The sequence below is a fragment of the Python bivittatus genome, unplaced genomic scaffold (genome assembly GCF_059951505.1).
Source record: "Python bivittatus isolate LINGU-HERP-01145 unplaced genomic scaffold, Pbiv_v1 ctg000810_np1212, whole genome shotgun sequence".
NCBI lineage: Eukaryota > Metazoa > Chordata > Lepidosauria > Squamata > Pythonidae > Python > Python bivittatus.
Window position 1 is genome coordinate 3,142,053 of NW_028277111.1, and position 21,332 is coordinate 3,163,384.

The window sequence follows — 21,332 nt, forward strand, 5'->3', positions numbered from 1 at the left end:
TGGATTTCTCTGGGATTCAGGGTTGCAAACCTTACGTTAGGAATAATAATAATAATAATGATTGATTAAACATGTATACCGTAGTGGCTGGTTAATTCTGGATCTCAGGGTAAAATATCTTTGGGGTTGAGGTTCCACTCTGTACATGCTCAGTGGAAGCCTGGCAGCAGAAGAAAGCAGCAGGTTCAAGCCCTGAAAAGACTTTTGCATCTTACTCACGCTTTGCTCCTCATAGGAAGTGTAAAAGCAGCAGCAGCAGCAGCAGCAGCAGCAGCAATTAATTATCAACTAAATTTGGCAATCATCATAACCACGATCATAACCAGAAGAGGGATTTGAGTCCAACATTCCCCAGAAGAACCACCAAAGGAGGGAGCGGCCATCTTAGTTTATTGCTGGAAATCCAAGGAGTGCTGAAGCTTTCTGAAGATTCATGTCTTCATGGGGAATTATTGGGGTTCTTTGCACCCCTGGTCTTTTCCCAGAGGAAAGACACGTCTTTGCCTTTAAGAGGCCGAGAGCCTTTCAGCGTTTGGAGCAGAACCAAGTTCACTCGGGGTTTCCGACCTTCGCCTCTTCCCCGCCTGCGAGGGCTCTGCGGGGTCCAAAAGGACGTGACCCCCTGCCTGCGCCCCCTCCCCTCCCTGCGGCCCAGATCAGCCTCCCGCTCTTTCGAGCCCCGCAGTTCCGCCCCTCCCCCGAGACGAGGAATCCCTGGAAGGGGGTTTTCCGGAAGGAACTTTCGCTTTCCTTTCCAGCCTCTCGGGCAGGTTGTGCCTGCACGTCTGCCTACAACCATAGACGACACGGGAATGCTTTTTTTCTATTGGTTAAGCCTAGCCAATCGCTGGCTCGCTCTGAATTGCTGCGTTGTTGATCATCTGGAACGCCTCATTCTTTGTCCGCGACTGAAGGGGAGCGGTGCGCAGGTGGAGGTTTGCGGACAGGATGGCTCTGCGCTCTGCGCCCTTGTTGCTTCTGGTGTTGGTGGCGGTCGCCCTTCCGGAGAGCTGCTTCGGTGAGTCCCTTCGGGGGCGTCGGGGGTTCCAGCTCCCTTTTCTGCTGGTGGGAATTCATCCAGGGAATCTCTCTCTCTCTCTCCCCCCAAAAGATGATCTTCAGAAATAGAACCCTGATTCGGTCTTCTTTCTAGTCCGCTCCCCCTCCAGCTCCTGCTACTTTCAGAACGGGCCCCAAAGCGTGGGTGGGGCTCTGCTGCCGCTCTCCCCCCCCACCAGGAGAGCCACCCCCGGAACAGGTCAGGGCCCGCCCTCCAGCTGCCAGCCGAGTCTCCCTGGGCGCCCCCGAGCGCCTCCTTCCCGTCCCTGCAAGCGGAGGGGGTCGGGAGGCAGCGCTCGCCCGCCGGTGGGCAGGTCAGTCCCGCAGAGCTCCCGGCTGCCCCCGCACGGCCCCTCCGCTCGGCCGCCTCGCCTGCCTTTGGCGGCGGCTGGGCTGCTCTTTCATCAACAGAACAACAATTGCAATGGCAAAATAGTCTCACTCAAAAGTTGGAACCTCTAGAAACTCCACCCCAAGGGAGAGGTTGACCTGAACAGCGACCAACCACACACACACACAAAAACCACAAAGGAAAAGATTTCACAAACCCTGCAGGCAGTTGTTTTCAGAGCTCTCAGTTTCATTAGTTGCAAAATTTTATTACAGCCCAAACTTCCTTCCAATGGCTGTTTTACTTGGTCCTCTCATTGATACTGTGGCCACCCATTTTCACACACACAAGAAATCAATTTTGATTTGGTCAGGGGACCTTTGCCACTCAACTCCCTAAAAGTTTTTCAAGACACATCCTAAAGGCTCCATTCCTATGCCATTCCTATCTTTCCTCTGGCCAGAACCCATACGTCAGTCGGCTACGATTTGCGTCCCTTTTCCGCAGGGTCTTCGGCTTCCCATCACCACCCCCTACCAAACCCAGGGTTTTCCATGGGTCTGACAAATCTCTCGTGAGAGGATTTACATGGGGTAATTACAATTTACTCCACCAAGTGTGCCCTTTTTCAACCTTTACCGATGTTTCTCAAAGATCAGGCAGAGACTGTCCTGGCAATGTTCCCTCTTAATCGACTCTCGCCTTTGGGTCCGGCTCAGCCGGCACAACTGGGTCCCATGAGGAGCACCATTCCAAACAAACTTTACTCTTCGATGACCATCGTTGTCCTAGGTGAAAACTGGAACCGGGCAGAAGTCCCATCTGGGCTGCCAAAAAGTGTTGGCCATGGGGTGACCAACTGATTGGGGCACATTCTTTACCCGGTGAGAGAGATTACTCCCAGAGTAGAGGGAAGGCTTTCACACTTTATTTCTGTACAGAAGCAAAGAGGCACACTCGGGACCACAATCCAAATCAAGCGCGCAAAGGGGCACCTTCCAAAGGTTTTTATACATTTCACTAACATGCATCACAATTCTCACAGGCTAAAACAAAATCATGGGTGAATTACATCATGCACGTGTCTACTACAACTATGTATCCCATAATAAGTCATGAGGGGGACTCAGTAGCATCTCAGGTTTACTCCTAGGGGTGTGTTTTTTACTCTTATAATGAGGCAAAGGGTACTATAGTTCAACTTTTAGCTAGTCACATATCAAATCAAGCCAGGACAAGCCAGAGGGACACAGGAAGTCCCTAATTTGTTGTTGTTTAGTCGTTAAGTCGTGTCCGACTCTTCGTGACCCCATGAACCATATTGCGCCAGGCCTTCCTGTCCTTCACTGCCTCCCTGAGTTTGCTCAGTTTCATGCTCATTGCTTCAGTGATGCTATCTAACCATCTCATCCTCTGCCGTCCTCTTCTCCTTTTGCCTTCAATCTTTCCCAGCATCAGGGTCTTCTCCAAAGAGATCTCTCTTCGCATTAGGTGACCAAAGTATCTGAGCTTGAGCTTCATTATCGATCCTTCCAATGAGCAGTCAGGGTTGATTTCCTTTAAGATTGGCTGGTTTGACCTCCTAGCAGTCCAAGGGACTCTTAAGAGTCTTCTCCAGCACCACAGTTCAAAGGCATCAATTCTTCGGCGCTCAGCCTTCTTTATGGTCCAGCTCTCACAGCCATACATTACTACTGGAAAAACCATAGCTTTGACTATGCGGATCTTTGTCGGCAAGGTGACGTCTCTGCTTTTTAATATGCTATCTAGGCTTGCCATAGCTTTCCTCCCAAGGAGCAAGCGTCTCTTAATTTCATGGCTGCAGTCTCCGTCTGCGGTGATCTTGGAGCCCAAATAAATGAAGTCTGTTACTGCTTCCATTTCTACCCCTTCTATTTGCCAGGAATTGATGGGTCCAGATGCCATGATCTTAGTTTTTTTAATGTTGAGTTTCAAGCCAGCTTTTGCACTCTCCTCTTTCACCCTCACAAACAGCTCCCGATACACAAACAGCCCATCAGGCCCACAATTTCAATTCAGGAATTTTTCAAAAGGCATCCAAAAAGGTTGGAAGTATCTTAATGATAAAATAGGCTGGGTATTTGCCAGAAGGCCTATTTCTGGCCCATGAATAACATTTGCATTGTACAATTTTCATGCTTTAAATACCTGGAGGAGGGAGTATTTCATGCCTCAGGTAGATGAAGGGCACACCCAGCTACGTTGCCTTGACTGCACAAAGAGGTTCAGCAGCCATCTTGTGATTCCAGGGAATGGGAGTCGGGGGGCGGATGATGCCTTCCAACGGCTCTGAAATGATTCCCAGCTAAATCTTTGGTCCGGCTCACTTATGGGGCACAGCTTGGACCGTTTTCCAGCTTTGTCTCTTTGGAGCACGTCCAGCCCTGATTCCTCCAGGCGATGTTTCAGGCGCCTTGTTGGGTTCCTCAAGGTCCCCGTGCCTGGAGTTGGGGCTGATGAAGGTCGAGGGCAGATTCTGGCTCCTAATTTTTGCCTGTTAGCTGAAACCTCTTTTCCTGTGGGGAGAGGCCTTGGCCCCTGGATTCTGTCAGATTGTTCTACCCCAGATCCCTATTTTTCTGAGGTACTTGATAAGGGCTATGATCAGGCAACATTGCTTATCAGGCAGTGCCTTATGGACATGGAGCACCAAACCCATCTAGGCCAAGCCTCTAAAAGGCCAGTGGATCAGTGGATAAGCGCCTCCAGAGATCTGCCTCTCGCCTTACCCCGTTGGTTTATTCGGGGCACAGGAGAGCTCTCAGCCTGGCCAAGTGGGGGGCTCTTCCTTCGGGGGGGCTGAAGGGGAGGGACAGAGAAGACCCCTCCCCAGAAGGACTGCACCCCTGTGGGACGGGGAGGGGAAACAACTCGCTTGTGAATATTACAGCCGCGTGCAAAGCCCCTTTTTCTCACCATGGCTAGCAGACGTCCCAAGAGTTTCTACGCATCTCTCCTGCTGTCTGAAGGGAGCTCTGCTGTCATGCAGAACGTTGCCCGGTTTTTCTCCTCAGCTGGTTTAGTATATTTCAGAAAGGATAATTTTATAGTAGTTTTAGATTTGTCCATACCTTATTTATTTCTGCTGAGGTTTGAGTTGCCTATTATGTATCTTTTTTAAAAAATATTTTTAAAGTTTATATATATATAAAAGCAATACAGAACTAAAAAACCTACAAAGAAAAAGAAAAAAGAAATAAAAATATAAAAGATGACTTCCCCTCCCTCCAAACAAGTACATATATTAACAGTAATTTAACACCTTCTCTAATATTACTAAAAAAAAAAATCCCTCTTCATCCCCTTTCTCATCGCTAAACAGTAACCAAATTATAAAAAATATTCAGTCTAACTAGCAAAAGCATTAAGAGTGCCAGCAATAATAAACTATATATTTTAAGCTTAAAACAATAGGTCTATTTTACATTTGAGCTTCTAAGTTTTTTCTGAGAAGTGAAACCTAAAAGATCTCTCCCCTTAAACATACAAAAGACCAATAACAATCGCATATGTGCTTTAAACTAAACCAAATAAATCACTTTTACAGATATAGATCATCTTACAGTTGTGGTCAGAAAAAGAAAATTCAGTATCAACAATCCAAGACCAAAACATCGACAATTTAACCTTGATCTGATAAATCCACTTTGAATTCCTTTCTCTTCTTTTTCAAAAACTCAGTCTTCAGTCTCTTCTCCAAATAAAACCTCAAATAAAAATCTTGTATCATTCTCTTCCTATCTACCTATTATATATCTGTATAGACTTGACTCTCCTGATATACTGTTTTTCCTACTTATCATGGTACACCTGATTCTATGATGATGGTTTTGTATGTTGCCCTTCTTCATCATAATATTTCATTTTTTCAGCAGTATTATTATCCTATGCTGATCTTTGGCCATGACAAAGTTTCCTTTGAATTGGATTAGGAAAATCCAATCCAGTAATTCATAAACTGATGGATTTAAGAGAGAGGGATGCAGGTTCTGGTTGAATGTAAGAGCAGTTTGTCAGGCCTAGCCCAAGGAACTCCAAGAGACCATGCAAATTCAGTCCAGCTATGTTTATTAGCTACAACCTCTAGCAAGAATCTTCCCAGACTAAAACCCCAGTCCCCAAAGTCCTCCAGCGACAACAGTGTGAATTCCTCAGGGAGGTGCCAGTCTCATCCTTTTGTTCCTCCCACGCGGTTCCGGTGAGCTAAGAAAATGCTTATCTCCCTGAGCTTGGCCTTCATAATTCCATTCCATCACAAGTTTGATTAGGGAACGCACCGTCCAGAGAGTTGGGGGCTCCCCTTCCCTGGAGAAGCTGGTGGAGGCTGGAGGAAAGAGGCTTCCATCGGGGTCCCTGCACTGGTCAGGGGCGGACTAGATGACCTCCGTGGCTCTTTTCCACTCGCGGATGCTGCGATTCTGCTTGTGGAGGGTGATTTCCAAAGTGCTTCTGGAGAAAAGCGCAGGATGAGCCCAAAAGGAGGAGAACTTCCTGAAGATGTTCCCTGGAAAGTGAACAAAGTGTTTTAGATCTAGAATAAACGTGGTGCGTTACAAGCCCCTGGGAAGAACGGTTTCAGTGCCCTAATTGTGTTGCTGGACTTAAGAAAATTGCGATAATCAGCAGTGAGATTTTCTGTGGAATAACAGTGAGCCACATTTGGTCCTGGGTTCAAAGCCAATTCCTGCTCAGATGCCTTAACTCTGGGAGCGGAGGGGGAATCTCCCAGCCAGGGCCGAGCAGGAAGATCCATGGGGGCTGCGTGGCTTCATTCCCACTCCCTTCACTCCCCCGTTTGACTGCCCACATCTCCCTAGAAGCAGTTTGGCTTTGCCCCCAGGGTCCCATGGCCTCTGGTCTCATCCGGATCTCTCCTTCCCCCCTTTCCCTCCCCATTTTGTAAAATCTCCCCTAAAATCTACACTGTTACCAACCCATTTTGGCCCTCCGTGAGGTGAAAATATTTCTTTCCTGTGAATGGAAAGTTGGGGTGACCAGGTGGGGTTTCCTGCTGCTTTTGAGCTTCTGGGGGGTAGAAATCCCCCTTTTCTCTGTGGAGCAACTGCAGCCTCCGTGGGGCAGACTCTCTGCAATCCAGAAGAGGGTTTCAGGGAGGCCTTGCTGGAAGGGGGGAGGAAACAATTTTGGGGGGGCAGATACAGTTTGGGGGTCCTGCTTTCCCTTTGGCCCTGCTTTCCCTTCCTCTCTCACCCCCCCAACCTCTCTCCCCTCCAACCCTTCATACCCTCCAGAAGCTGCTTCTTTGCTTCTCAGTTGCTCCCTCTTTCCACCCTCAGCCTCCTGTCCCTCTTCCATGTTCTTCCCCTTCCTTTCCCCCTTCTTCCTCTGCCCCCCATCTCCCCTGGTCTCTTCCTCCTCCTGCTTCCTCCCCAGACCCTCAACTCAGGGCCTGCTGTGCCCCATAGGATCAGGGTCCCTCAACTGAAGCCCCCTAACTCTGCCCCTCTGGGTCCCTTCCAGGCTCCTCCTCACACTCCCTCAAGTATTTCTACGCCTCCATATTGGACCCCAGTCAGGGGCTGCCCCATTTTGTCGCTCCGGGGTTCTTGGATGATCACCTCTTCAGTTATTACGACAGCAACACCAGGAAGGTGCAGCCTGCAGTCTCCTGGATGGAGAAGGTGGGGAAGGAGGACCCCCAGTATTGGGACGATCAGACCCAGAGAGGACGTCGCGTTGAGAAGGCGTTCAGAGCAGACCTGGAGACTGTGAGGAGTCGCTACAATCAGAGTGAAGGTGAGTGATGGGTCAGGTAGCTCCTCCTGCCCCATATTCCCCCCCAGGAGCAGGAGGGGGAGAAAGGGGGTCCCTCCCAGAGGAAAGGCCGCTCCCACACTTTTAAAAAGGTTACTTTAAAGGTATTTTCATTGCTTTAAAAAAATTAATATAATGACAGTTACTAAAAATATTTTTAAAGTAAAAAAAAAAATTATATATCACAGGAGTGATATAAAATGAGGTAAAGAATGGATCAAAATTTCCCCTCCCCTGACTCTCTCCCAGGAAAGAAGGAGAACCTGGCTTTGATGGAGCCCCCCACTTGCTGTGGGGGAGGAAGGGAATAACAGGTCTCCCTCCCCAAAAGCAGGTGGGTCCTAAGAAGATCTTTGTGGAAGCTGGTCCTTGTCCTTCTGTCTGTTTCCACCCCAGAGAAATGAGGGATCGAGTGCAGATTCACCTGGGGAGACCAGATTCCCACCAGGCTCATCCCATCCAAGGAGAAGCATTTCTGGCACCCCCTTTTTGAAGGGGCGAGTGGGGCCCAAAGGCCAGGAGCTTCTTCTCTTCCTCTAGTTGGAAGAAGAGGCCAGGGATACCAAGTGGGGTTGGGACTCTTGGGGGAGGCACAGGACCACTTCCAGCATCCTCCCCATCTTGGGGCCCTTCCTGAGCTGTTTGGACTGCCGTGGTTTCTCAGCCGTGGTGCACTGCCCTCTTGGTGGGGCTGCCCTTAAGGGGGGGAGCCCTTCCTTGGCTGCCCCCCGTTGTGACATCTTTGGGGGCACAAGATTCTGTTTAAAGGAGTCTTATTTAGGGGAAGGCTGCAAGCCATTTTCCTTTCTTTCCTTACCTGCTGCCCCACTTCTTCTGCCCTTCTCTTACCCCCGCCCCCAGGCAGACATGAGAGCTTTGCTTGTTCTGCCCCTGCTCCCGGGAGGGTCTCCCCAAATCTGTTCCAGGTCCCCTCCAGCCTCTGAGACCCAGAGAGCAGCCAGAGCTCCCCCTGGTGGAGGAAGGAGGAAGGAGACCAACCAGGGCGGTGGGAGGCCCAGAAGACTCATGGCGCAGTCCTGAGTCTCTCAAAGTGGAGGACAGAAGAACCTCAGCAGTGCGCTGCTGGATCGGACCCCTGGTTCCTCTAGTCCAGCAGTCTGTTCCCCCAGTGGCCCACCACCCGCACCAGGAAGCCCACTGGCCTCCCAGCAGATGGCCTTCAGAGCCAGACACACTGCCATGACGGCTAAGAGCAATGGATCCCCAGGATCTCCATGAATTGGTCCAACCTTCTTTTGGAGCAGCCCAGCTGGTATCCAGCGCCCTCATGGTAGCGAATGCCAAAACTGAATTGTGCATGGTGTAAAACAATATTTCCTTTTGTCTGTCCTGGTTCTTCCAGGATTCAGTTTAATTGGGTGACCACTGGTTCTAGTCTTTGGGGAAGGGGGAAGAAGCTTCTCCTTGTCCACTTGATCCACACCATGCGTGGTTTTGTACACCTCAGTCAGGTCCCCTCTCGAGGCTAAAGAGCCCCAAATGCCGCAACTTTTCCTCACAGGGAAGGTGCTTCAGCCCTTTCATCCTCTGAGTCGCCCTCCTCCGACTCTTCTCCAGCTCCCTTGGATCTTCTCTGAGGTGTGGCGACCAGAACTGCAGACAATATTCCAGATGTGGTGGCACCCTTGATTTCTATAAGGGCATTATGATATTAGCCTCTCTGTTTTCGAAGCCTTTTTTATTATCCATGACATACTGTTCGCCTGTGTCGACCCCTTCATTGAATTGTTTACCATTAGTCCAAGTTCTCTTTCCTCATTTGTCCCAGCCACCTCTGATCCTGTTAGCTTCTATCAGGAGTTAGCATTTTGGCCCCAGTGTGCATCAGATGGGCTGACCACTACCGTTTTGATCCCCACTCCCCTAATGGGCAGAGAAGCTTTGCAGCTCTTCGCGGTCCCTTTGGGTTTTTACCACTCTGAACCCCTTAGTGCCATCAGAGAATTCCACGAGTCACGCCCTGTTCCAGACCATTTAGAAATCTATTTTTAAAAAGTGGTCCTTGGACAAAATCCTGATAAACCCACAAGAGGACCTGCCCTTTTATTCCATGGCTGAGAAGTCTTTGATAACAGACTTCATTAAAGACATTTTGAAAATCGGAATAGTAGGTGATGTCTAGTGGCTCAGCCTTATCCACCTATGTATTACCACCCTCAAAAACTCTAGCACATTACTTAGAGAAGACCTTCCTTTAGTGGAGCCATGTTGGGTATCGTTTAGTGGACCCATGTTGGGTCTCCAGATGTTTGGTCATTCTATCTTTAATAGCAGTTTCCACTCTCTTCCCCAGAACAGATGTTAAGCACACAGGTCTGTAAAGTCCTGGATCTCCCCATGAGCCCTTCTTAAAAACTGGAATTATGCTAACCACCTTCCAGTGCTTAACTCTCGAGGCTGAGCATAGAGAAAGGTTGCCTATTTTAATGAGAAACTCCATAATCGCAGCTCTGAGCTCCTTCCTAACCCCTGGGTGGATCTCATGGGGGCCTGGTGATTTGCTGAGGCTCAGTTTGTCCATAAGGCCCAGCGCTGCTGCTCCTGTCACCGCTCTGGGGCTCAGCTCAGCTGGTTCCCCTCCTGAGAACAGAGCAAAGGCTCAGGGACTCCCCAATTTGCCTCCCCTGAAGACGCAGGCAAAGAAGACCCAGCCGAAGGAGAGATGCAGAGGGTGGAGATGCAGAAATTCAAGGGGGGACCTGCAGTAGGAGCCTGGAGAGAAAGTGGTGTGAGCCCCCTGGGGGGTTTTGGGCCACTCCCACCCTTTCAGCCCAACCTACCTCACAGGGTTGTTGTGGTGGGGAGGAGGGTGCACTATATGTGCTGCCCTGAATGCGGCCTTTAAAAAAAAAAATGAATAAATAACAGACAGATTCATAAATAGGATGAGACCTAAAGGAGTAAGACATAGAAATGTTCTCGTTATAGACACCTAGAAATAAGGAAGAATTCTATAAAAATAGTATATAAAATAAGCAGATATCAAACATTTCAACTGTAAAACTAAAACCTTTATTGATTTAAGAAATTTTCCCCTGCATTGAATGTTTCTGTGACTTGTCTCTCGCGGAGTCTGGGCTCCCTCCGGCCATTTTTGGTCTGAAGCTCCTTCTGCAGCTGGTCTCCCGGCCAAGGAAGTGGAGTCACTCCAGTCGCTCTTTCTTGAATGCGATTCTCAGCTCCCCACTTAGATCTGAATCAGGGAATCATAAAACCCCCATGTGAATGTGTAAGGGGCCCATGAAGAGGCTACATTAAAAAACAATTAAACTTCAAAATCCATTTAAAAGGTCAGTAACACTTGGGGCATGCAAATAAAATTGGCCCACTTCTACTGTTCCTAAGGAAAATATTCGTGACCCTTCATGGCCTCATTCCCATATTACACTAAGCCATGGTTTGTTTTTGATTAGGCCAAAGTGGGAATCAGCCCTTGTGACTTTGCACTATTTGTGAATGCAGACCATGATTTATGGTCACCAGGATCCCTGCCAGCTTCTTCCCAGATCGACCGGATCCCCTTTGAGGCCACAAGATTCTGGGTCCCTCTTTGCAGCCGCAAAATCAGGCAACTGTTCCCCTCTGACAGTGGCCCCCAACCTTTCTGGCACCAGGGACCGGTTTTGTGGAAGACAATTTTTCCACGAACGGGGGTGGGGGGGAGGAATGGTTTCGGGATAATTCAAGCGCATTACATTTATTCTGCACTTTATTTTTATTATTATTACGTCGTAATATACAATGAAATAATTTTACAACTCACCATAATGCAGAATCCGAATCAGGCATTAGATTCTCATAAGAAGTGCACAACCTAGATCCCTCGCATGCACAGTTCACAGTAGGGTTCGCGCTCCTAGGAGAATCTAATGCCGCCGCCGATCTGACAGGAGGCAGAGCTCAGGCGGTAATGCAAGCAATGGGGAGTGACTGTAAATACTGTACAGGTGAAGCTTCGCTTGCTTGCCTGCCGCTCACTTCCTGCTGTGCAGTCCGGTTCCTAACAGACCACGGACTGGTACCGATCCATGGCCCGGGGGTTCAGGACCCCTGCACTCTGGGATCCCTTCCTTCCCCCCAAGACTCCCCCCAACAGAGCGGCAGCAGAAAGAAAGATGGAGGAGGCTCCATCCCTCCGTTTCTTCTGTGCCTCCATCTCTTCTCAGCCCCCCTCGGGATCCTCCGCTGCCTTTTCTGATCCCAGGAAGTGAAAGTGGGACTTCCCAGCTGCCCTCTTCCTGGCGAGGCTCCTGCTAGAGGGCAGGGCTCCATCCCGGGGGAGATGCAGGGACCCAGGCTGGTGTCGAGGGAGGGGAGAAAGGGGGCAGTTGGGGGAGGCTTTCTTTCTGTTGAACACTAGTGAGGAAATGGGGGTGCTGGTTCTCCTTCTTGGAGGATTTGGGGGCAATCACACAGACATGGAGGGCTCCTGAGAGAGCAACAGGGGCCATTTTCAGGGGGCCAACCCCTCATGGGCCCTGGACCTTTTCCTTCTGAGCGAGGAGGTTGCCCCTTTTGGTGGGCAGTGGGTGGAGGGGCAGAGGCTGGGGAACCCCTTGCCTTCCTCCATTCCTTTGGGGAGTAGAAGAACTGGGGAAAGGCCCCTGAGTTGGCTTCTTACAAGGAAAAGGAGGTTGTGGGGACTGGACTCTATACATTTTGGAGGCAGAATCAGAGCCCCATCATCGTGATGTATGAATGCAAAAATCTCAATGGGGGTCTGATCATGGAACCCCAAGGCAGATGTGGGGGAGGAGGAATGGGGGTTTTCCTGAGGAAAAGCTTCTGAGGAGCCTCTCGGGAGGTTTGACTAGGGGTTGGGGGTTCCCCTTTGCCCTTCATCTCCCTTCTGGTCACTTGTCTCTATGTTGAACCTCGAGACGGAGGACTTTGGGCTCTGCAGATCCAAGGCCAAGATGGCGCTGCTTGTTCTGCCTTTTGCCCAGAAGGAGACTTTGAGGAGGGAGAAGATAGAGGGAAACGGGAGGGTTTCAGGTGGGGGGCAGCTGGGTCTGGAGACCCTCAAGGTCCAATTTGGGGGCAGGATGAGGAACTTCTTGGGGGAAAATGTATTTCTTTCATTTTCCAACCATTATTTATACCTTTTCTTGCTGCCTCCGACCTGCATCAAAGTCCCTCCAGGGAGGGGGGTCTCTGTCTTTCCTGAGGACTCCCCAAACCATCTTCTTGTCCCTCTTTCAGGCCTTCACACCTGGCAGTGGATGGGTGGCTGTGAGCTCCGGGGAGACGGGAGCAAAGGAGGGTTTTTGCGCTATGGATACGATGGGAGGACTTTCATCAGTTTTGACAAGGAGACCCTCACCTGGGTGGCTCCTGAGCCCCAGGCCCAGATCACCCAGAGGAAATGGGATGCTGTTCCAGGATTCAATCAGAGAAGGAAGGCCTACCTGGAGGAAATCTGCATTGAGTGGCTGAAGAAGCACCTGTCCTACAAGAAGGAGACGCTGCTGAGGACAGGTGAGCATCTAGGCCCAGGCTGGGCTTTCCTCCTTTATGGCCGGATTTCTTGCACACATTTGGCCCCCTTTGGGTCCCTGCTCTGCAGCCTGGATGCCCGGGAGGGAATCCCCCTCCTCCCCTTCCTGCCTCTCCAGGACGCGGGAAGCCCTGCTTAGTTCCCATTGCCAGGCAGCCATTACGTTGTGCAGGAACCGCAGCCTCTGCCCTCCCAGGCCGTAGGTGTGGCTGGCCAGAATCGAGGGCCTGGCGGGTGTCTGTGTGGGTCAGGCAGCCAAAGCACTGAGGGGTGTCCCATGCACATCCCACGATGAGGCAACAGGGCCACTTGGGGTTCTTCAGGGAAGCCACCATTAGTGAAATTCTGTGGATCTCTCTGTTTACAGAACCTCCAACAGGTTCTTTAACTCTGACTCAGTGACCCTCCCTCAAAACTACCCCTTCCTCACTTTCAGGGACACTCCCTCACCCCTCAGGGCTTCCTGCTTACATTATAATATTCTGCCCTCTTTTTTTCCTTTGGGTTTGTTATTATTTTCCCATCAAGACCACCCCTCCCCCACTGGCCCCACCCCTTCTCTGGGCTCCTTAAACCCTCCAGGATCTACCTGATGAGATCAGGCTCCATGGGGGAATCCCCCCCATTGCCAGCAGCCCCTCCCTGCCCTGGGAGGGCTGAGTCTCTCTTCCATTGCCATCACCTCTCTCTGCCGCCCTTTGAGAGACAGAATCGCTTTCCCAAATTAACCAAGGTGGAATTCCAAAAGCCCTGAGCCCCTTGCTTTGATTCTAGCTCTCCTCCTCTTGAAGTTTTGGTTTTGTCCCTTGAAAGAGGCCTGGAGCAGCCTAAGATTGGGGGGAGCGGAAGAGGACCCAAAAAGTAGGGAGAAACTTCTGTGTTGTTCTTTCGAAAGGGAACTTAAAAGAGCAGCTCCAGTACCCTTCCCCTGAAGGGAGCAGCCCAAGATCAGTCAGAGTTCAAAGCTGGCTGTGTGGACTTTCCTCGGACCCTCAATTTGCTGGCAGAGATTTTTCAGACTGAGTCACTGGGAAGCACTCAAAGTCCTTGTGGTTGAGCATTTTCCAGATTTGGAGCATTTCCTAAAACTCTTGGAGATGCTGCAGGTGAGGAGTATTAAATCCCTGTGTTAAAACTAGGTAGGGGGAGCATTTCCTGCCCGTCAGGTTTCTCGTCCCCCTTCCGGGCTCTGGAGGGGCTCAGAGTTAATTCCGGGGGTGCCGTTTCTGCAGAGGCCCCAGTGGTGACGGTGAGCAGCAGGACGGAGGCCGACGATGGGATGGAAACTCACGTCTGCCGCGTGGATGGCTTCTACCCCAAGGAGATCGATGCCTCCTGGAGGAGGGACGGGGAGGTCTGGCTGCAGGACAACTTCCATGGGTCTGTGGCCCCCAATGCAGATGGGACCTACCACTACTGGCTCAGCATCCGGATTGATCCCCAAGAGAGGGACCGCTATCGGTGCCACGTGGAGCATGATGGCCTGCAGGAGCCTGTGGCCATGAAGGGTGAGAGGCTGCGGGGGGGAGAGGCTGGGTTCTTTTTCAGGCTGGAGGATTGTGGGAGGAAATTTGACCCCAGCTGTGTCCAGATGTGAGCATCCTTGAGCTTTAACCGGTGGTTTTTCCCATGTTTGAGGTTTGTGGACCTGCAGGGAACAGTCTGTAGAATCAGCTTCCGGTTCTTGAAAGGAAGCAGCGGAGTCCCACCCCAGTGGTTGTCCCATCCTGAGGAAATGCACCCAGATCCTCCCTTAGCCTCTCTCCTGCCCTGTTTGCTGCCTCCAGCAGAGCAGGAGTTACGTTGAGCCCAGAAACAGGTTTCCTTTTGTTTGGAATTCCTAAAGTGCAAAAATCAGGAGGAGTTGGGTAGCCGCTTTTCTGAGTACCAAATTGCATTAAAATGTGTGATGCAAATGAATCATCACAAATGAAATGCATAGAGTGGCTGGACTGATGCATCAGTAGTCAGAAAAGGAGCTGCCAGTCTGATTTTTTGCCATCGTAGACGAACACGGCTTTCCTCCTGTAAAGAACAAAACACCTCTGTGCATTGCTGCCCTAAGAAAGAGATGCAGACATTATTTTATGATCAGTAATTGATTGCGATTCCTGAGGCTCAGCCTAAAACCAAAGGAAAAAGCCTTGTGTCAAACAACTCTGTATATGCTAATAACTTCCAATGATATTTTTTTTACTCTGGACTTCCAAAACTGCAGAATACCAGTCTTTTATTGATGATAGCATCACAATTATACAAAATATGCTCAAATTTTATTGTTATGCTGATATCCGAGGCAGAATAAAATACTTTGGTTTCTTTACCAAGCATCAAATCACAAGCTCCATGGCTGCTATTCAGTGAGGGTCACGAGTTTTGTCCAAGAAGGATTTAAAGATTTCCTCCTCAAACCTGCCCCCCTGAAACATCCTCCAAGTCTGTTTCAGCCTTTTGAGGGACCCTCTGGAAGTTGGATGTCACCATATTCCATTTTTTCATCCTGAAATTCTGGAAGCACAAAATACCATTTTTTGCCATTTTTGCCATTTCTGGACTTGCAACAACTCCCCACCCCCTTCTGGAACAGACACTCCCCCACATCCTTCTCCCCAAATGCTACAGTAAAACATCTGAATCACCAAAATTTTGTATTTTTCATTTGCTGTGGATCGGAATGAAATTGAAAACAGATAGATCAAGTGATCTCTAAAAGATGACAGGGTCATCTGGATGTTTCATGGGATTAAATTTTTATGGTAAATCAGGCATTTTGTCTGGTAAAACCCCCATCTGGAGGCAGTCAGAGGCCTCTTCCTCGAATTAAAAGAGGTCGGATGGCCTGACAGTTAAGGGGATCCACAGCTGGCTAGAACACCTTCCTCAAGGAGTGCCCATTGATGGTTCCCCATCAGGTTGAAAATGTCAGATGGGGTGCCAGAAGAATCAGCCCTGCATCCTCTATTCTTCAATATTCCCTTTAATGGCTTGGAAGAATAGGTAGAACAAATAGTTATCACATTTGCAGAGGATCTGAAACTGACTGAGTGAGCTAGTATCCTCAAAGGAAGAAGTAAAATTCAGAATGAGGTGAGAGTCACAGAATAAAATGGAAGAGAGACCTGAAAGAAAACAGTGTCCAGGAAAGATGAGATATTAAAGGCACAGTCTCACTGGTCTGAATGCTTTAATGGATCCTACAGTAAGCAGGTGGTTAGACTAGTTGACCTCTTAGGTTCCTTCCAGCTGTATCATTCTACGTGAAATGTCCTTCAGTTGGGAAACGAAAAGGTGCAAATATTGGGGGGCGGGTACTTGGCTTGCTAAAAAGATGTTGTAATAGGGATTGATTGGAGACTGAATATGAGCCAGAAGCACAAAGTACCTTCAAAGAAGCCACATGGAAGTTTAGGCTGCATCAAATGAACGATAACTTCCAAATTCTGAGGGTAATTTTCTCACTGTGTTCTGGGCAACACCCATTAATACAGATTCAGAGCAGCTGGAAAAGCTTCCCAGTAGAATAACTAGGTAGAAGAAGAGAAGGGGCTCAGCATGTTTAGTCTTGAGAAAAGGGTGGTGCCGGGGTACGTGACGGCGTTTTTCGAACAAGCGGAAGGCTGTCACAGAGATGGAGGACAAGATCTCTCGTCCCTCATTCCTGAATGCAGGGCATGGATTTAAATTACAGAAAGGCCTTCCCGGGGTCCCCCCCGCCAACCCTGGGGTGTGTGTGAGGCAAGAGGATTCCCACATCCTGGGCTGCCTTCCTGGCAGTCGAAAGCTGCAAACGCAAAGGCGAAAACAGTTTCTGTCCTGCCACTCCCTGGCCAGGTAACAGTGGGGATCCACTCCTTTCTTCTCCTCCAGGGGACAGACCAATCTTACAAGAGAGGAACAAAATGAAACTCTGTACTTAAAAGAAAAAAAGATAGGTGATATGAACCCTTTTACTTTAAATGATTAAATGCAAATATTCAAGCTTAAGAAAAAAGATAGCTGCCCAATTCCACCCAGAGTCATGACAAATTGGAACACCCTATAAAAAAAGAGAACAAAAATGTTTTTATGGCTTCACTAATTTAATTTATATTTTTATGTTGTTGAAGTTTTTATTTCTGTAAACTGCTGAGAGTCACAAGATTGCAAACTGCTGCTTTTGAGCTGAACAGCTAAAGATGCACGTCAGCTGCCTTCATGCTGGGCTGGTGTGAGACGAAGGCAGCATCATGAGGAGATGTCCTCTAACCACGGTTAGCAAGGTGTCTTCATGCTACAGTTAGAGGGATGTGAGGATGAGCCCTTAGACTTTTTAACTTGGGGAATTCTCAGTCTTTAGCTGCATTAGGTTTCTCTCTCTAATTGGAAGATTGTTTGGGATTCTCCTTCAATTATCTCCTTTCTCCCAATTCAGTTCAAGAATCCAACCTGGGGCTGATCATCACTGGCTGTGTTGTGGCTGTTGTTGTCCTGGTGATTGCTGTGATTGTTGGGAACTTGGTGTATCGCAGTAAGTGTCCTGTAACTACCTTTGCTGGGTGGTTGTGGAGGAAGGTGAGGAGATTCCTCCCAAGTCTCTCCCTTTGGGAGCTCCTTCTGGGCTGGCTTCTTCCCGGCTTTCCCAGCCCTCTTTGGGAGCATCTGAAATGTCGACCTCTTGCTGGACTCCAGTCTTGACTCAGTGGAGTCTGAGGTCTGGACAGCCCCATCTTCTTCGTAGCTGGGAGGAGCCATCACGGTTCTGTCCCTTCCAAAGGCTTTGGTCAAAGACCAGCAGAGGAGGATTTCTATGAAAATGTTCCTCCTCTCAGAGCTGCTGCTGCTTTCCCCATTTCCCTCCATCCATTTCAGAGGCAGAAGGTCTCTCCTGGAGCAAATCTGGTGATGTCTCTGCAGTCTGAAGGTCTTCCTGTGTCTCTTAAATAGTAGTTTTTAGGAGAGGTTGTGACTAAACAACTGTGAAAACACCTCCTGGGGCTCTTCCTCCTACAGAGAGAGAGAGATTGGATGATCTTTTTAGTTCTGACTGATTTTTATCCTTGCAGAGAAACGTCAAGAAGGCTACAAGGCAGCATCAAGTGAGTGATTTGTCCTCTTTACATGTTAGCTCCAATTCAGAGCGGGGATCAGAGGTAGCATCAGTTGAAGGGTGTGTGTGTGTATGTGTGTGTGTCCAAACACAAAAGCAGTTCATGAAGCTGCAGCATTGTGCCATCTTCCTCTTCCTCCCAAAACCCAAGTGGCGGGAGGTGGGTCCCCTTTTCATTACAGCCAGGCTGTCCCTGGGAGTGGAGATGTCAAAGAGAAATATCTGGTACAAGGAACCCTCAAGAAGGTGAGAAGACCCGGCTGGGTGGAAGATCCATCTGATGGAGAAGCTGTTCTCTTTTCCAAGCACGCGGAAAGGAAAGGCTTGGCCATAATCTGGTCAGGAAGCTCCGTAAAAGTAGTGAACAAGGAAGGGATTTAGGAGAAAAGGAGTTTTGGTAGATGCCAGCTGGATCTCCTCTTTTCTGCCACCACAAGGCCCTCAAAGTATGAACTCACTGGAAGAAGAAACTTTGCAGCCATCTGTATCCTCACCTCAGCTGCACCCTGTGGCTATAGAATTGCTGGAATGTTGCTCTCTGTGGATAGATAGATATATCTATAAATGTTAAGAATTCTTTCCTATGTCTCTTAGCTAAAGCAGTTTGGTTGAAACTCTGTGGGTGTATTTGTGCGTCTGTGTGTGAAGGAGAGAGGGAGCTGGGGTCAGAAAGAGCAGAGTCTCCCCACCTCTTCCCATTCAGTGAAGGGACTGACCTCCCCACCTTCTTTTCTTTCTTTTCCAGCGAGTGACAAAAGATCTGATAGTAGGAGCTGCTCCTGAATGAGGAAGCGCAATTCTGCCTCTTAGCAAGAGTGCTGGGGATTGAGGGGTGGGGTGAAAAGAGGGAGAGCCCCCCACCCCCCCTGTGTTGAAAGGGCCCCCTAATGCACATCCCATGCATTCCCTCTGTGTGGTTCTGGTGAAACCAGGATTTATTGGGACAGAACGGGAACAAAGGATAAATAAATCTATTGAGATTTAACTTGATATTGTTGCCCTTTCTACGGACACTTTTTCGCATAATGTAAATGTGGGTGGGAGAATTGTTTTTCTTCTGTTTACTTAGATGGCAAGTCATTCACGAACAATTAAATTATTTTACATGATTATATGAACAGAAAGTATGAGATTGGAAAAGTGGTTTCTCATTAAAGGGGGTTTAAGTGAAATTACTTATTTTTTTGCTTGTCCCAAGGAGCTCCGAAAGTCTCCTTTTTCCTTGAATTTTAATAATGTTTTCTCTTTTTTTCCTTGTTCCTCCTTTTACTCTGTCCAAAATCAAGTGCTTCACTTTTTTCCCACTTCCACTCTTTTGCTAGATTTCTAACAGTTACAAAATTCACTTTTCTCCCACTGCTTTGTTCCTGCAGAGGAGAAAGGCAAACTCTCTCCCTGTTGGATTTCCAGCCTCATTCATTCAGGCAGGGAAGGCAGCTCCAGAGCCTGCATGGCAGAGCCTGGCCCCCTTTGGAGGTCTGGGATGGGAAATAGGGAATACCAGAAATGTCATGAGCCTCAGTTGTTAGCGAATGTTCTGGTTGCACAGCCTGGTCCCCTCTGAGAGGTTCATGGAACTGAAGAGAGAGATGCCTCCTCCTCAGTGGATCTGGACAAGGGAGAGACTCACTCTTTGTCTTTCTTCCCAATGCAGGCAGCAACGAGGCCATTTAGCAGCCCCCTGACAGGTGAGTGTCCCCGGTAGGGGCTGTATTGTGGGGTGGAGGAAGGGAGGTGAGGGCTTTCAGATCAAAGGATCCACTGATGTGAAGATCCTTTGGGAAAACCCTCTTCTCTCTTAGCTCATCTCAAGCACTGAAGGCTGAGGAGTTTGGGGGAGAGGCGGTGGGGCTGTGGGGAGGGGTCTGCCTCTCCCCTCCTCCCTGGGTTCCTTCTGGTGGAGGAGGCTGGGCTGCTTCCACTTTCCCTCCTGCCTTCGAAGGAAATGGCAGGTGACCGCAGCTAGGAACAGAAGGGGCCTGACTGCTTCCTGTTGCTGAGGGAGGAAGGCACCCTTTCCTCCTCCTCCTCATCTCCAGGAAGGGCCCTTCCCAAAGCCGGAGGTGGTGCTGTCCATTCTGTAGAGCCCAGACTGTGGCACTTCCCAGGATCTGATTGTCTTGCATTCACAAGGCTCAGAGACCTGCAGAGATTTGTGTCCCCAGTGTGAGGGGGAGGGGGCAGCAGGGGGACTTCCTGAATGTCCTACAGTCATGGTTGGAGAGGAGGTTTCTCTCCCCTCGTTGTGTCCATCTGGGAATCCAACCCTCCAGATGCTGAAAGAAGACCTGAACTCTCTGGAGGGTATGAAACGATTTGCACTTGGCTCTGGGAGCAAAATAATTTGGGCGGGAACTGGGTTTGTATATTTGAGGGGGAGGGCATCTGTACTTTTTATAATTTGTGAAGGAGGTTCCCCATTCCACTCCAGCAGCCTTTCGCAGCCATGCCCATCCCCTCTTGTAACTCGGAAATCCCACCAGCTGATTCTTCTCCATCTCCACCTCCCTCTCTTGAGGCTGCTGATTCTGGTCCTTCGCTTGATGGACCTCCAGAGTGGACCCTGGGCTTTCTCATTGTGGCTTCCTCTCCAACTAACCCTCCTGTTTTTTCCACCCTCTTCATAGCACAACTTTGGGGCTGCAGACTCCCCACGGAGGGAGAGAGGAAAGAAGAGCAATCAACCTTGTGCTGAGTTACGCTGTTCTCTTAGGAGGACCTCTTCAGGCCCTTCCAGCCGGCTGTCACTAGGATGTATTTCGGGTCTTTCATGAGTGCCCTTGTGTAGATTTTTGTATGGGAAAATCAGGGTTTTTTCATCGGAAGGAATAATTCTAGGTCCTCCCCTGAAAAACCCAAATGCCTGAGATTTGACATACTATACATGAGGTTTGTTGGGATATCTGGCGTGAAAGTCAGTAATGAGTTTCCGTGCTTTAACATGTACAGCATCCACCCATTCATGGTGTGTTTTAGGGGAATCTTTCTATTGGACCAAATATTGAAGTTTGCCCTTATATTTCCTGGAGTCTAATATGGCTAGAATTTCAAAATGACATTGTCCTTCAATCATAGTAGGGCGAGGCAGTAGTTTGGTTGGATGCCATGTACTGAAGTCTTTGAAAGACTTGAGAAGATTAGCATGAAAAACTGGGTGTATGTTTCTGTAAAGCTTTGGAAGAGTTAATTTAAAAGCAATAGGACTGATGACTTTTTCAATGGGGAAGTTTTTTATTAGGTTGAGTACTTTTTAAGTTTTTGGTAGAAAGCCAGACTTTGTCGCCCACTTTCCAAGGGGGGTTTGCAGAGCGTTTTCTGTCAACAAATTTCTTATGTTGTGCTCTGGCATTTTGTAGTGATTGCACGATTAGAGGCCATAGTTGAGTGATATTGTTGATCCATTGGTCAGTAGTGTCAGGCAGAGTGGAGGTGTGAGTACATTCCACACCAAAAATACACACCAGCATTAGAGAGATTTAAAGAATGCAATGTCTTTATCTTGTTCTCCAAATAAATCCAGCCAGAAATTATAAAACATATCT

The 21,332-nt window shown here is 48.9% G+C and overlaps 1 protein-coding gene across 3 annotated transcripts; it reads left to right on the forward strand.

Moving 5' to 3' along the window:
- The first annotated feature begins 715 nt into the window (after positions 1-715).
- Positions 716-21,254, forward strand: LOC103057973 (major histocompatibility complex class I-related protein 1-like). 3 transcript variants are annotated; one of them, XM_088129708.1, is made up of 8 exons: positions 716-1,018; positions 6,893-7,168; positions 12,410-12,685; positions 13,937-14,212; positions 17,116-17,211; positions 17,747-17,779; positions 19,445-19,478; positions 20,418-21,254. In XM_088129708.1, exons 1-7 carry the CDS (start codon positions 949-951, stop codon positions 19,462-19,464), a joined length of 1,047 nt encoding a protein of 348 aa, XP_087985834.1. In that variant the 5' UTR covers positions 716-948; the 3' UTR covers positions 19,465-19,478; positions 20,418-21,254. The 3 variants fall into 3 exon arrangements, with proteins under 3 accessions (XP_087985834.1, XP_087985832.1, XP_087985835.1); XM_088129706.1 differs by lacking the exons at positions 19,445-19,478; positions 20,418-21,254 and adding an exon at positions 18,536-19,438; XM_088129709.1 differs by lacking the exons at positions 19,445-19,478; positions 20,418-21,254 and having other exon boundaries at positions 17,747-17,787.
- Positions 21,255-21,332: the final 78 nt, after the last annotated feature.